General features: G+C 37.2%; 3 protein-coding genes across 3 annotated transcripts; all 3 read left to right on the forward strand.

Moving 5' to 3' along the window:
* On the forward strand, positions 1–1,663 carry LOC110907352. The gene is made up of 3 exons (XM_022152345.1): positions 1–616; positions 1,520–1,573; positions 1,641–1,663. Exons 1-3 carry the CDS (start codon positions 1–3, stop codon positions 1,661–1,663), a joined length of 693 nt encoding a protein of 230 aa, XP_022008037.1.
* A 5,686-nt stretch (positions 1,664–7,349) lies between these two features.
* LOC110903682 (putative uncharacterized protein DDB_G0277003) lies at positions 7,350–12,355 on the forward strand. Its single transcript, XM_022149461.2, has 10 exons — positions 7,350–7,556; positions 7,644–7,713; positions 8,287–8,415; positions 8,511–8,574; positions 8,669–8,744; positions 8,963–9,047; positions 10,766–10,822; positions 10,954–11,064; positions 11,523–11,593; positions 11,963–12,355. Exons 1-10 carry the CDS (start codon positions 7,447–7,449, stop codon positions 12,345–12,347), a joined length of 1,158 nt encoding a protein of 385 aa, XP_022005153.1. The 5' UTR covers positions 7,350–7,446; the 3' UTR covers positions 12,348–12,355.
* Positions 12,356–14,059: 1,704 nt separating this feature from the next.
* Positions 14,060–15,807, forward strand: LOC110903681 (probable transcription factor At5g28040). Its single transcript, XM_022149459.2, has one exon. The coding sequence runs from the start codon at positions 14,333–14,335 to the stop codon at positions 15,554–15,556; it is 1,224 nt and encodes a 407-aa protein (XP_022005151.1). The 5' UTR covers positions 14,060–14,332; the 3' UTR covers positions 15,557–15,807.
* Positions 15,808–16,095: the final 288 nt, after the last annotated feature.

The following is a 16,095-nucleotide window of genomic DNA, read 5'->3' on the forward strand; positions in this document are numbered from 1 at the left end:
ATGGCTCCTTATGAATTGCTATACGGGAGGAAATGTAGGACTCCTGTATGTTGGGGTGAAGTTGGACAAAGAGAGCTTGCGCCAAGTGATTTAATAACAACGACAAATGAAAAGATTGATTTGATTAGAGCTCGACTGAAAGCAGCCCAGGATCGGCAAAAAGCCTATGCAGACAAGAGAAGGCGACCTATCGAGTTTCAAGTTGGAGACTATGTTCTGTTGAAAGTATCTCCATGGAAGGGTATAATCCGTTTCCGCAAACGGGGTAAGCTAGGTCCTCGCTATATTGGACCGTTTAAAATTTTGGCTCGAGTTGGAAAGGTAGCATATCGTTTAGAATTACCGCCTACACTAGACGGGATTCACAATACCTTCCACGTATCGCAATTAAGGAAGTGTCTTGCGGATGAAGCTGCGCTAGTACCTCTCGACGACATTGAGTTGGACGAGGGGTTAAAATATGTCGAAAGACCGATAGCCATTAAAGACGTTAAAGTGAAGAATCTTTGTAACAAGACCGTTAGACAAGTGTTGGTCCAATGGCAACACCGAAAGGGGTCGGAACTTACATGGGAAACGAAAGATGAAATGAGGAAGCACTACCCTTTTCTATTCGGTATGTAAAAGTTCGAATTTATTATGTGTCTAGGTTTCGGGGACGAACCCTCTTTTAAGGGGGGTAGACTTGTAACACCCCAAAAACGTTTACTAGGTATAAGTTAAAAATTTATTTAAAACTTAACTTAGTTAATGGAAATTGATGCATGATATAAATAATAAAGGGGAGAAGTTTAAATTAAATGAGTAAATGAACTCGAGGGACTAAAGGTGTAATATACAAAGATCTATGGAATTAATATGGAAAAGTTCAAAACCCACACACATAAGCGTGTGGGGTTCTGGTCGATCGAACAGGGAGGAACAAGGAGGGGAAAAACCCTAGCTTTATCAAATCCACAAAATTCCATAGAAATTTCAAGGAAATCAAAGGCATAAGCAGTAAATTACAAGCTCCTAAACTTGTTCTTTGAAGGGGTAAGTCCAATTTTATGATTTGCTAAAGTATAGGAAGTGGGTCTTAACCCAAGCATGAGTGCATGGCATGAAAATCGTGAAATTAAGTCAGGATTAAGTTGTAGGATAGGAATAATGACATAATTTATGTTTGATTGTGATGAATTGATATGATTGTGTCAAAAACCCACTTGTTAAGAAGATTAGCAAGTGTAGGATGATTGAGTGAAATCATATAACTAGAATTTTGATTATGAGCTTGTTGTGATACATGAATGATGAATAAAATTGATATAGGATGAGATGGTTATGTAAATTCGGACAAACATGAATGTTGTTTGATGTTGAACTAGTAGAGATGTGCTTTATAGACTTGTACCTTGTACCTTAATTATGATGTCTACCAAGTTTTTGATGAAATGCTTAAGAGATGAATGTATGTGTAATATTGAAATGGTAGGATGAATTTGGTAGACTAAATAAATGAATGAATGTTTTAATGTAGGCGTGAAGGAAGAAGGTACAAGCACTAGGAAAACGGAAGGCACGCAAGATCGAGGTATGTTCCATTGTGCATACAAAACTCTACTTATATTTTGCTAATGTTCGCGAATTATAATTTCTAGATACATTGATTTACGGTGGTTAATAAGTAGATAGCAAATCCCTTGCGGATTTGCATATGTAAATGAAAGTCGCATTAAGATATGAAAATTGACCGGTTCGAGTTGAACTTGTCAAGTAAGAAAGAATGGTTCAACCCGTCATGTATGGGTAGTCATGGAAGCAAATACGAATGTAGAATGAATGATGCTCAATCCGTTATACAGATCGAACGAATGTTGTATGTTGTAAGTAAATAACCCGATGTTATCGGGTTATGAGAGGTATGTCTTATCTCATTTATGAGAATAAATGTTAGACCCATTGTATGGGTAGTCGAATGAAAAAAATGAAAGGAAAGTATGTAAAAGGATGAAGTCGGAATTTTAAGTGATTTAAAGTGAAATTGATATTAAGACTAATTCCTTAAAGTTTTGTTGTTGATGTTGGTAAATCCTCATCTTAGGCGACTTGGCAATTTGGAGTGAACACACGTGCATGCTATGATCATCAAGCGCTTCCGCTATTTTGTCGTAGAATTATGGGTCAAAATACTAGTTGTGTATAACTCTGTTAGTAGCTATACTTTTTAAACTTGATGTATGGTTTTTGGTCGCGTCCACCAAACGACTTGTAGACTTTTTATATTGATGATGGTTAAAACAGGGATACGCTCGTCATATGGACGGGTCATGCCCAAATTTTGTTAACATCGTGCATTAATGTTATTGGTATTTTACCTCTTAAATTGAGAAAAGTTTGGTCATTTTTAAAAGTTTACGTTTCTAGTGTCTTTTGTTCGTTATTTCTATTAGACACAAACGCGGGCCTTACAAAACGGCACCTAATATAGGTAACTATGTTAATAAACTGGACCTAAATCGGAAGATCGGATAGAATGAGGTTTCGTAAACCAACTGAGTATAGGAACTCATGCAATATGGTTTAACAAAGCCTACATTCTAAATCGAAACCTATCCTAAGTGCTTTCGACCCGCTACGACCCATTAAGGTAGCTCACGCTACATTAACGCGTCGTTCGCGCAAAGCGCGTTCGAGACGTGACCATGAAGCCGGGCCTTCTCACCGGTGTACACCATCGATCACAATGAGCACTAGCCCTCAGGAGCCATGGAGGGTTTACGTTGAACCCGGGAGGCGATCAGTCTCCCTAAGTTCCTCACCGTCTTACCTACATTCTTTTGGGCCGCAATCCGAAAACGAGCCCATCAACCCTCCACCTTCCTTCATACCCTATTTGTACTTGCTTGGTGGTATACGGCTGGGATAAATTGTATAAATTTGCTCAGGTAAATACTTTTAACTTATTTTCCCTATACGGGCTTGGGGTACGGTATATTCAAATACCGTTTGGTCGGGCATTGAATCTTTAATTGTATGAAGGTTAAATCATTGAAATGACCTGTTTAAATTGTTTTGTTTGCTTAAAGCCTTTGGGGGGGTTAATTGTCCCGGATATCCTTGGCATCATTTTACGAAATGGCCACGACCTAAGCATGCGGGTGTAGGCGTACACCCGTTAGTGCATAAATAAATATTAGGGTAAATTACTTTTTGAGTCCCTGTGTTTTATTGGTTTTAACCACTTGAGTCCAAAAGCAAAAAGTTAACGACCTGAGTCCCCATAAGCATTTTCTTTAACCATTTGAGTCCAAATTTCTAACTCCATCCACCTAATCTGTTAACTACAAGGGTAATTTAGTTATTTACACACAGTACAAGTCTCAATGCACAAGATATTATTTCTCCTTTTTATAATACTCACAACAAATTAAAAGGATCTGCATCTCTCATCCGCCCTCTCTCTCATCCCTCTTTCTCTCTCTCAAACACCCACCTCCAATACCACCACTACCACCAAAGCATCCTAAAATCAACCCACATAATGGTTTTCAATAGAGATTTAAGTAAAGGAATGATTACATGGCATAATGACGATGCAGAACAGATGAGGATTTAGGCGAATTTGAGATGAGAAATTGTATTTGGTGAGAATCTGCCATTCTTCTATGCTGTTGCCGGAGTCGGAACGTACCGATTGGATTGAAAATGATAAGAAGATGAGGAGGATCACCGGAAGTAGATTCAGAGCTGCCGAAGGATTTGTCAGAGATGAAAATGATAAGAAGGTGAGGAGGATCACCGGAAAATGATTACATGCTGCTGCCGGAGTCGTTTGCTTCTGGATGAAGACCATCAGGCCGATTGTCCATATTGTAATTTATTTGGATCCGGATACCCGACTTATGAATTTCAACCGACCCACTGTTTCAAGATGTGTAAAACAGATTGAGCGGTATCAGACGCGATTGATGATGATGATTGTGAAATGTTTTCGATTTGTTTTTGAGATAGAGATGATGTTGATGATGATGATGAATGAGGAGAGAAAGTTGCAGATATATAAGAGAGTTTCTAAATAAAGTAGTTTTTTATTTTTTAATTATAGGGGTAATTTGGTCATTTAACAAAATTTAACAACAAAATTTTAACTGTGTTAGAAATTTGGACTCAAATGGTTAAAGAAAATGCTTATGGGGACTCAGGTCGTTTAACTTTTTGCTTTTGGACTCAAGTGGTTAAAACCCATAAAACACAGGGACTCAAAAAGTAATTTACCCTAAATATTAAGGTATAACAGCCGGTTTTGGATTTAACCGCTGCGGGACTATACCATGTGGTGTGTCTATTGATCCTTAACCCGGTGTCAACCCGGGCTACTGGACGCATAAGGAACATGTAAATCTTTTACAAGTATTATATTCAAATAATTATCCCAAGTTATAAAAAGTTTTGTGCCGTTTGCACTCAAATCAATTTTCTAAAAGATTTTCAAAATGAGTCAGTTAAATTGTATTTACCAGTGAAAACTGACGTATTGTCCTATGACAAGTATGATATGCCTAAACATGTTTAAATATGTTGCATAATTAGTTATGTGACAAAAATTTAGGTTACATATGCTTAAAATTCAATTATTCATGAAAAGGGCATTTTGGTCATTTACCTAAGGCATATAAACTACATATCATACAACTAATTAATCCTAAGTGACCATAAGGTATAACCTCGGAAGGTTATTCCCTATACATCTATGGTCATTAAACATGCTTGTTCGGATCCTAATGATCGACCAAACGGGTCGGGTTCGAAAGTCTAAGCGGTTGTTTAGACCGCTTATCTTACGACCCTATGTAAGCACTAATCTAAAAGTGACGAGTTAAACATGTTAAAACTTGTTTAACTAAGTTTGAAAACAAGTTTGATATCAAAACAAAGGGTTTTGATACCCAATAATAGTTTGGTTGCAAAATACGCATAAATACGCATTTTGACCGAAACTATGACTCGTCACTACACCTAATCAACGTGGTAATCAGTAGGTATAGTCACAAGGGACTATGACCATCGTGATTACGCTCACGTTGCGAAGTTCAAACGAACTTCGTGTTGACCAAAGACTAGTCAAAGCAGAAAGTCAAACACTATTTGACTTTTACGCTTGAAAACGATAAAAGCACGAAAGAAACTTACAAAGGGTCCAAGCTAGGAAGATCTTGATTCAAGTTGCTCAGGTATGAAGTGCTAAACCCCAACTTAGAGCAATTGAATCAGATTTGTGAGGAAAGAATGAAACCAAGTTGGGTATTTATAGAAATCCCACAACCGTTAGGATCGTTCCTTGCAATGCGTGCTTCGATCTTGGCCTTACACTTGGGCACATGGTTTTATAATACAAGGGGACACTAAAAACCATCAAAATCTAGCCCATAGAGTGAAAGAAACCATGTGCAAAACAAAGGAACAACTGGGTTTGCTGGAAAATGATTTTTGCTGATGTGGGGGTCTTTCGCGCCCCGCGTAAGAAATGGGTTTCATCTTACGCGCCCCTCCTGAGCCAATGTTTGGCAGATTGTCAAAATTGGTCCCTGCAGCCCAGAAACTTGGTTTTTGATGCATTTTTGACACGTTTAAGCCCCGTTAACCCCATTTCAAGGCTCTATAATGAAGTTAAAGTATAGAGAACTTAAAATATGCTTAAAAACATCTCGGATGCCGGTTCGTTTGGTCGTACGGTTGCGTTATTCGGTTAATTACGACGGAAGTCGTAACGGACGCAAAAACGATCCAAATTGCGCGACGAATGGTATTTTATAATGCCAATCATTAAAATAAAATATTTTAATGATTACATAAATTTTTGGATGTCCGAATATATTCAGAACGTAAGATATGCGCGAAAATGCAAACTTATGCACTTTTTGACGCTTTTAGTCCCTATTGACCAAAAAGTTTATTTTTGCGCACCAAACACCTCAAAGCCTATTTCTAAGCTATGTAAAGGATATTTAGGGCATATTTAACTTATGATTAAGTTCCAGAATGTTCGTTATCATTCGATTCGGTATACTTTTGTAGTTTGACGCAAATAGTCCATGCGATCGAATAAACTTGATTTCAACACACCAAACCCTCCAAAACTTATTTCTAAGTTATGTAAAGGTTATTTAAGGTATGTTAAGCCTATGCCACTGTTCCAGAGTGTTTGTTGTGTTAAACTGATTACGTATACGCATCAGTTCGCGTATAACCTTCTAGAAAGCGATTTAAAGCTCGAAATCGAACAAGAATTGATATGTGCAGTTGATACACATATTTATACAAAACCCAAGTATGAAACACAATATTTCATTGATTTGGTAGTTGTTTGATGATTGAAGTGACACAGATGTCACACTATCCGCTGATGGGCTCAACCACTGATGAAGCTTGAGCAGTGCTTTCCACAAAGGGTGATCAGTCCTTTGACTTCCAGCAGTTCTTTGACTTCTTCAGAGGGTTGGTTTTCAACAGACTTTACTTATCATCATAGCTTTGTATATAACAGACTTTAGAGATCAGCAGACTTTAGAGATCAACAGTTGTTAGAAGTCTCTGCCATTGGAGGGAATAGAGTTCAAAACACTGTTATTCAGGATCAGTTGTTGCAGGGTAGTTTTGGCTTTTTATCATCTGTTCTTCAGGAAATATCACATGAGGCAACAATGGTCGAGGATAGAACTTCGTGGAAACGTAGTATTAAAGTTAAGGACTTTTAGGAGGTGAGCCTGGTTTTGTTTTAGGTTCTTGTCTTAGGAGGTTAACTTTCAATTTCTCTTGAGGAGTTATACAACATTTTTATAGGTTTTCACCATTTTCCGATGTCGTAGTTTTACTAAGAAATACTTTTTGTGTGTGTATATTTATTATATTTAGTTGTACGTTTTTATAGTAGTTGTGTGTCTGAGTATGTTGTTTGGAATCTTATGTATTGGTTATGGTTTTGGAGCCAGATCAATGGTCCGGTTATAGGTGAGATTATACTGGGTAAAGTTGTTGTTGTCCCAATGTGCCAGCATATATTTTGTTGAAAGGAAGGTTTTGTTCAAAATAGTAACGTGACGAACCGATATCGACATCACTCTCGATTTTATCAGAACCAAATCCGATATCCGTTTTAATGGTTTTTAAGGTAAAACATGTATCAATATCCATTTAAAACCAATATATCTAGGGCATGTTTGGCTTAACTTATTGCTGACTTTTCCAAAAGTCCTTTTGGCAAAAATAAGTCAGGAAATCCTGACTTTTGCCTTCAAAAAAGGACTTTTACCCTTAAAATGGAAAGCCAAACACTTTTAATAAAAGGACTTTTACCCCTTCAAGAACCCCAAACACCCACTTACTATAAACAACAAGACCCGTAAACCCTGAACCCTAGATGAAAAACAAGTTCAAATTTTGAAGCAGTGGAAAGTAAGTAAGCCGATGGAGGTTAAGGAAGCGAGCGGCGGCGATGGCAAGCGTCCACCATGGCTCCACCTGGTTTCTGCATTTTTCGCCATGGAACCATCCGATTCTTTGATCTCCATTTCCAGGTTGCTGGATAATAACTGATTATAACCTTCCTCAAATTCACTCTTTTTTTTTTTATATATGATATGGATCAATTTAATGAATCATAGGGACTGTGGCGGAGGTGCAATCACTGAGAATGTTCAGTACTTCATTTGGAACCATTGTATCAGCAAAACAGTAAGCTTTTTCTTCTAACATTTAATTACAATGCCCTGATTTATTTTATTTTTAACGTAGTAGGGTTTATCTATGGTTTTACAATTTTATGATGAAAGTATTTAGATAAACACTTAATATGACTGTGAATCATAAGTAGGCTTAATTGTTGATTCATAGTAACTCACAAACAAATTGGTGACCTTTTACTTATCATAATTTGTGGACAAGTATTAATATTTGTACTATACTACTATGTATTATTATGTCGAGTTAACTGTCATTTTCGTCTCTGTGGTTTGGTGGAAAATGACACTTCAGTCCAAATTTTTTTTTGCGCGAGTTCCGTCCTCAACATTTTTGAAATGTGCCACTTCAGTCCAAAAAGATAACGCTCGTTAAAAACGTTGAGGACGGAACTGGCGCAAGGCGTTATCCTTTTGGACTGAAGCGGCACATTTTAAAAATGTTGAGGACAGAATTGGCGCAATTTTTTTTTTTGGACTGAAGTGGCATTTTCCACCAAACCACAGGGACGAAAATTACAGTTAACTCTATTATGTCTTTTATTTTGTTTTTAATGTCAATGTGCAGGATGGAAAGGGTCACACACCTTATGTAACATCTTTTTTAAAGAAAGTTGTCCTTGAAGTGGAGTCTGCGGCTGATGTTGTTATTGATGAACTTTACGAACAACTATCGTTTTACATGACTTCATTGAAGGTACACATGCTATCATTTTCTTTCATTCACTTCGGTTGCAGACGAGAAAAATAAAGAAAACGGTTCATGTATATATACTTTGTTCCATGTAAAAGGAAGATGATTTAGCAAAGGGAGCCCCAAGAATCATTCGGGAAATTTCGTTTCTTTACCCAACAGGTTAGTATATGTCAAGCATGATACATTTGTTTCAATTTTGAATGTATCTTCAAAGTTTAATCTTGCATCATCATTTTGGTTTCTTGTGTTGAAGCGCGAGTCTGCCAAAATCCAAGGAAAGTAGTTGTACCTCTTAATTGTTCGCTCAACATGCTTGAAGGAGATACTGGGTGCGTATTGCTAGTAGTGATATTATGTTTCATTCATTAAAATCTATTAGGTCCTATCATTTAACTTGATAATCGTTTTTATTTGAAGACAATTTGTGATTCTGTTTTTCATGGGTTTCTGGATTTATTATATGATGCATTTTGTATATTGCAATCTGCGTTTGTATTTTGTAACAATCAAGATATGTAACGGTGGCATGTTGTGAATTTGTGATCAGTTGTTCCATATGGCCATCAAGCCTGTTCTTATCAGAGTTCATTCTTTCATGTCCTGAACTATTCTCAATGAAGTCATGTTTTGAGGTAAATATACATCTTTAAATACATCTACAGTTTCAATTTTCAACTAATGAAAGTTGGGGTTTTCTTCATTTGACGGTTCATATGCTAAGTTAGGGGCTGTTTGGCAACATCTGAATGGTTAAGTGCTAAACCAGTAAGAGATCTGAACCATTAAGCGTTGAACCAGTAAGAGATCTGAACCATTATAAGCCAGTATAATGCTTAACCGTTTAGAGGCAAATGTCTGACCATTTCAGATTAGAGGTCTTAATCATTCAGAGGGCTGTTTGTTTTACCTCTTAACGAGGCTCTTAATGGTTCAGACCTCTTACTGGTTCAGCACTTAATGGTTCTGACTGTTTGTTTCACGAGCAGATTTCTGAATGGTTCAGCCATTTGCCTCTGAATGGTTAAGATGTATACAGAGTCTGAATGGTTAAGACCTCTAATCTGAATTGGTCAGACATTTGCCTCTGAATGGTTAAGCATTATACAGGCTCTTAATGATTCAGACCTCTTACTGGTTCAACACTTAATGGTTCAGACCTCTTACTAGTTCAGCACTTAACCATTCAGATGTTGCCAAACAGCAAGTGCTGAACCAGTAAGCGGTCTGAACCATTAAGAGCTAAACAAAGTAACAAACAGCCCTTTAGGATCTTATGTGTTGCAGTTCATGTACTGAATTGAACTTAATATGAACACATTTAATCAACCAGGAAGACTATTATAATTTCTAAGGGTATCTTGCACATAACTGTGACTACACACTCTTAGAAATTGTCAAACATCTTGTTCGCTTATGACCAGCAAAGTTATCCATAAAAATTTAAAACATGAAATGGTGCATTTAACAATCTTTATCCGTTTGATAGGCACGTCGAAAATGAATCAAGTGGCCATAATCATATACATCCTATTGTTCATACGACATAAGATAGTTTGTGTGTACTTATTACCTCAGATTAATAGTTTTTAATATTCTTAATTCTGTTATATTGTTTTCTTGATGTAGCTAATTTCTTGGTCAGCTGGCGTTGATCAATGATATACATGATTGGCTAGTCCCTGTATTCTAGGCTTATGGATTTAGTGTCTGACCTAATTTACATACATCGAGTTTAGGTATTTGAGATTACATGTGGCATTAATGTCTTAATATCATGCAAGAACTCTCAACCATAGTTGTTAATAGCGACCCCTATAGCGCGCTATGTAGCGATGCGACGTAGTGTTGCTATATGGGTCATAGCGACAAATAGCGATAGTTTGTTTTTTTTATGTAAATAGCAATTAGACATAGCTATAAAATAGCTGGATTTATAGGTTTTTGTTAAACATACATGTAAAATAGCATATATACCAAGGTATTTTGATATAATATACATATAAAAATTTTCAAAATTCTTTTTCTAGTGTATCGCTATTTATAAAATAGCCGTCGCTATTTGTCGCTATTTGCTATGTAGCATATAGGTCCCTTGTCGCTATTTGCCGACATTCGCTATTAACAACTATGCTCTCGACTTCATGGAAGTGATTATAGGCTTGGCAAGTAGTAACTAAACATAAAATGTGTAAATTAGGGAAAACGTATCTTAGGTTGCAGCTGTTTTTTATGTGTTCTTAATGTCTTATTTGTCTCTACTGGCTACTGTACATTTATAACTGAAAAAAGCCATTGCTGAGTGTCTACACGCTGATTTTATTTCTGTGTGTGTCTTGATTCATGAGAGCAGCTAGGCTCCGGTGTTGGTTTAGTTGGAATATGTTTGGCACATGTGAAACCTTCAAAGGCAAGCCTCTTCTCTCTCTCTCTCTCTCTCTCACTCACCCCCCCCCCCATCTCTCTCATCCTGCTAAGTGTTGGTTTGGTTGTCATGTGGTCTTTAAACTCTACTTCCTTAAACCGTATCATACAATGCAGGTGGTTTTAAGTGATGGTGACCTATCAACTTTAGCCAATTTGAAAGTTAACTTGGAGCTTAATCACATGAATATTCAATCCTTATCAAGTGAAAGCGAGGATCCATGCGAGGTGAGTTGCATCAGAAACATCTTCTTTATTTTAATTTTTCTATTGTACCATATTACCATAGCTCAAACATTGTACCAGGAATAACTGAAAGTTAAAAGTTTAATATAGTAACTTGCACATGTAGATAACCGAACTATGTTCTTTGTTTTTACGTCGATGCTGCATCACTTTTTTTATTTTCAAGGCGGCATCTGATCTGTTATAACTGAAAATTAGATTTTATGTTGCCATATCACGGTTGTTAGCTTTGTAAACATAAAAAGAAGTCTATAAATGAACAGTAATCTTTTAGGATTTCTATAAGATATATATTAATCAACTTAAAACCCCAAAACGTTTATTATTGATCAACTACGAATCCGCAAAAGGTATACCATGCATGCGTGCTTATATGTCGGGAAAACATGTCATGACTCGCATGTGTCTGTGTATATTTCTGACCTGACTGTTGACTGCAGGTCAAATGCTTACATCTACCTTGGGAATCTGCAGTTGAGAGTGATCTTCAAGACCTGATGCCAGATATAGTGTAAGCACTTCATATATATATGTATATGTGTGTATAACTGTATATATTTATATATATTCGTTTTCATAAGATGTGGAAAAACGGAAGGGTCAGTAATTGGTACTCTTTTCGTTTTTGGTACAGTTTGATTTTTACTATTTATTACAAAAAGTTGGTGGGCCGAATATGATTACGAAAATGATTATATATCGATAATTATCTAATGTTTTGAATACAATGATTTCGGAGGTCTTTTTGCATTTCAAAATTTAAATACACTTCATATGCTCTTTTAACCCATTGGATATAGAACATAAACAAAGCAATCCATTAATAAATAAACGCGTCAAAATTACCAGTTCTAAAGTTTGTGAATAAAAACATATGCAGGTTGGGTGCAGACGTCATCTATGATCCACAATGCATTCCACACCTAGTTCATGTTATCGTCACTCTCTTGACCACAAAAAAGTCAAACTCTCTACTTAGAGACGGATCCAAGGTGTCAGTAGCGCCCAATGATCAAATAAACAGTGATATCCCAAATGGATACGATGAGTTTGTTCTTGCATCAACGACACAACCCGTTGCATATATTGCTTCTGTGGTTAGGAATATCAACACTTACAATTATTTTCATAAGGTAGCACAAGAAGCAAACCTCAGAGTTGTTGACATTACTCAAAATGTCAAGATTTTTAATTTTCTTCCTTACATGTTATCTTACCAAAGGTCCTCTGTAAGACTACTTGGTATTTATCACTCATTTCGTTAGACCAGCTATACTGTATTTGCATGATCTAAATCTAAATCTTCTAAACTTACAGAAGTTAAAAATATGTTTTTTTTAACAATTTGTCAATTTATGGTAATTTAATGGGACAATAGTCGAAAGACTTGACATTTATAGCTGCATAAAGTCCAGTCAGTCGAGCTTGACCCACCCAGTTAAGGCTATTATGTCCTTTTGCACGACTAAGGGTAACAGTTATGCTGGACCGGCTGATTTGATGGTTTAAAAGTTGCAGTTTGAACAAAAAAATGTTCAAAGTTGTTGGCTTATATTGTTTTCAAACTGTTAAAAAGATTTATATAATACATATCTCCAAAATGAAAAAAAGAGGTACAAGTAACAAATGTTAAACAATTGGTTTAGTTTACTTGGCCGGTTCAAGTAACAAATGTTAAACAATTGGTTTAGTTTACTTGGCCGGTTCTAAGTTTCAAAGTGGACCAACTAAACCATTAAACATCGAAAAGGAACCGTTGAATCTCAAACCGGCTAACTTGCTTTGATTTGCACAGTTTGTATATGCCCCTACCGAAACCTGCCCCGAGGGAAGAAAACTTTATTGTTCGTTTTAGTAAGTCTATGTTTTTAATCCTCTTTAATATTTATGTATTTAATTTAAGGAATAACGGATTTAAATAATCTCAACTATTGTTAATTAACCGCCACCAGTCCTAACTATAAAAATTACTATCAGCAGTCCCAACTATTAACATACTGGCCTCTAATGAACCCTTACGGCGTTAGTCATCGGCCGCCGGAAAAACGTTTTTGGCCGGAAAACTCAACATTTTCGTCGCAAACCTCTTTGTAACCTTAGATTGGACCTTTATGAACTTTTTCTAGTAAAAGCCCCCATTATTAAGGTCGCCGAAAAACGTTTTTTTTTTATTTTTTTATTTTATTTTACCGGAACACTCCTTTTTGGCCAGAAAACTCAACCTTTTCGTCCCAAACCTCTTTGTAACCTTAGATCGGACCTTTGGGAATATTTTTCTAGTAAAAGCCCCAATTATTAAGGCCGCCAGAAAAACTTTTTTTTTTTGCCGGAACACTCCTTTTTTGCCAGAAAAACTCAACTTTTTCGTCCCAAACCTCTTTGTAACCTTAGATCGGACCTTTAGGAAACATTTTTCTAGTAAAAACCCCGATTATTAAGGTCAGCGGAAAACTCCTTTTAAGCCGGAAAACTCAACATTTTCGTCACAAACCTTTTTGAACCTTAGATCCGATCTTTAGAAACCTTTTTCCGGACAAAAACAGGCGACTAACGACGTTAGCGTTTCGTTAGTCAGGGTCCATTGATGACCAATATGTTAACAGTTGGAATTGCCAGTGCTGATTTTTGTAGTTGGGACCGGTGATGGCCAATTAACAAAAAGATGAGATTATTTACATCCATTATTCCTTAATTTAACAATTATTTTGCAAACGTTACTTTTTTTTTTTAAACGGCGACTATCTTTTTCAAACAAAGAGCCAGCAAGAAGCTAAGAAAACAAACTTTCCTTTATGTGACGCAATCTTTTAAACCATTTCGTGTAGTGACACTTGATATTAGCGTGTAACTAAGCACTTTTCTCTCAATAACTATAATAATCATCACACACGAAACAAACTCCTTTAAGCAAACATTTCCAATCCTCTACCTCTATCAAACCCACCGTAAATAAACAATGACTTAGACACATAACAAACACATTCACATTAAAAATTGACTCACCTTAACAAAAAAAAAAACAAACCCAAATGAGAAAAACAAGCAACACACGCCACACCCACACTCCTTTCCGTGGCCCTCCACTCACCCGGGCCTAACCTAACCTAACCTAACCTCACCTCACCTCACCTAACCACTAACCTAACCCCCGCCCTTTCTTTCGCACCCAACCAACCCTAGATCCATTCACCCACCTTCACCGATCCCAACCAAACCAAACCAAACCAAACCCCAACCACCACCGTCAACCATGGCCTCTCACGACGACGATCACATCACCACCGTCTACGGCGACGACGAGGAGGACAGCGAAGACGAAGATCTAACCCTACGCAACCAAACTGCCGATGATGACGACGTTGATGTCATCGATGACGAAGAAGAGGACGATTCTACATCCTCCGGCGCCGGTGAAGTCACCGTCGCCGTTGCAGGTATCGCCGGAGATTCCGGACTCACCGGAGGTGTTTCCGCCGTTACCGCTACACCTACTACGGCAGTTACTGGTACGATTAGCGTTTCTCCGCTTCCTAGATCTGATATTGTTACAGAACAGAGGAAAATTGTGCCGTTGGATGAATCTAGACGGTTGTTTCAACGGTTGTGGACGGATGAAGATGAAATTGAGCTGTTGCAAGGGTTTCTGGAGTATACGAACCAGCGTGTTGCGAATAATCCTTTTCATCATCATCATCACCATGATACGACGGCGTTTTATGACCAGATCAAGGATAAGTTGCAGCTGGATTTTAATAAGAATCAGTTGGTTGAGAAGTTGAGGAGGTTGAAGAAGAAGTATAGGAATGTTTTGAGTAAAATTAGTTCTGGAAAAGAGTATGTGTTTAAGAGTGCTCATGATCAGATCACTTTTGATATATCTTGTAAGATTTGGAGTAACGAAACTGCTGTTGTTTCTACTCCGGTGGCTACTGCAGATGGCGGTAGATTCGACGATGAAGAAACTAATAACCCTAACATTAATCCTAACCTTAATGTTGCTTTTAATTTAAATGAACAAAACGGCAACGGTGCTGGTTATGCGAACAGTTCAGAGAAGAAAAGTGCGAAATCACGAAAGCGATCAAGGTCAGGTGGAGTTAAGGTTGAGGAAAAAGTCAGCCAGCAAGAGTCTTTGCCACCTGCGGTAGCGGTGGCGTCGAATAATTTAAACTCGGTTCCTAATCTGGTTGAAGAAACTGTGAAAAGTTGTTTATTGCCGTTGTTCAAGGAGTTGCTCGAGGGTTCAACGAATGGGCAGGCGCGTGGTTTTAGGGGATTCGGGTTAGGAGGGATGAATTTGGACCCGTTTTCGTTGAGTTTAGGTGGATTGATGAATATACCGTTTGGGGATGTTACTGATGAAAAGTGGAGGAAACAGCATATATTGGAATTGGAGGTTTGTTCGAAGAGATTGGAATTGGTGCAGGATCAGATCAAGTCGCAGTTGGAAGAGCTGAAAGCGATGAGGAGGTAATAAATGGTTGTATGTAATCAGTGGGTAAATTCTTGGAGTTCTTGCGGTTATTATTTCTTGGTATTTAAGGTCATAAGTTAACGGTCGTTTGATCAAATAGTGCATACTGCAGTAGGAATTTAGCCTGTTTAGCATTTTACTTTCTTTCTTTTTCATTTGAGGCTTGTTGTTTGAATAATCATGACGATGCTTTTACCCTTTCATGGCTAACTCCATAATCAGCTTTGTGCATAAACTAGTTGTTTGACATATACATGCATGCTTCACAGTCTAGCACACATATTCGTATGAATTCAACATTATTGTTTTTACTTGTGAGAAATTCTTGAACTTTCGCTGAATTTTGAAGAACTCTTCTGAGTTCTGACTATTGTCGACAAGGTCGTTCCACAGACTGAATAGGATTATGATAAAGTTTAGGAAGATAAGATCATCAGGATTTCATTCGTCTTGAAGATGCTGAATATGATTTGACTTGTTTTATTTTGTTTGTATCATATTCTTTGGTCTTTCATTCAAGTCCCATTGTTGGTTTATCA

The sequence above is a fragment of the Helianthus annuus genome, chromosome 14 (genome assembly GCF_002127325.2).
Source record: "Helianthus annuus cultivar XRQ/B chromosome 14, HanXRQr2.0-SUNRISE, whole genome shotgun sequence".
Taxonomy (NCBI): domain Eukaryota; kingdom Viridiplantae; phylum Streptophyta; class Magnoliopsida; order Asterales; family Asteraceae; genus Helianthus; species Helianthus annuus.

Excerpts from the sequence above, each read along its gene's own strand:
- LOC110907352 (XM_022152345.1), top strand. The coding sequence starts at position 1 with ATGGCTCCTTATGAATTGCTATACGGGAGGAAATGTAGGACTCCTGTA. Across the intron at positions 617-1,519 it reads GCACTACCCTTTTCTATTCG|GCGTGAAGGAAGAAGGTACA; the intron begins GTATGTAAAAGT and ends GTTTTAATGTAG. Across the intron at positions 1,574-1,640 it reads GGAAGGCACGCAAGATCGAG|ATACATTGATTTACGGTGGT; the intron begins GTATGTTCCATT and ends TATAATTTCTAG.
- LOC110903682 (XM_022149461.2), top strand. The coding sequence starts at position 7,447 with ATGGAGGTTAAGGAAGCGAGCGGCGGCGATGGCAAGCGTCCACCATGG. Across the intron at positions 8,575-8,668 it reads TTCGTTTCTTTACCCAACAG|CGCGAGTCTGCCAAAATCCA; the intron begins GTTAGTATATGT and ends CTTGTGTTGAAG. Across the intron at positions 8,745-8,962 it reads ATGCTTGAAGGAGATACTGG|TTGTTCCATATGGCCATCAA; the intron begins GTGCGTATTGCT and ends ATTTGTGATCAG.
- LOC110903681 (XM_022149459.2), top strand. The coding sequence starts at position 14,333 with ATGGCCTCTCACGACGACGATCACATCACCACCGTCTACGGCGACGAC.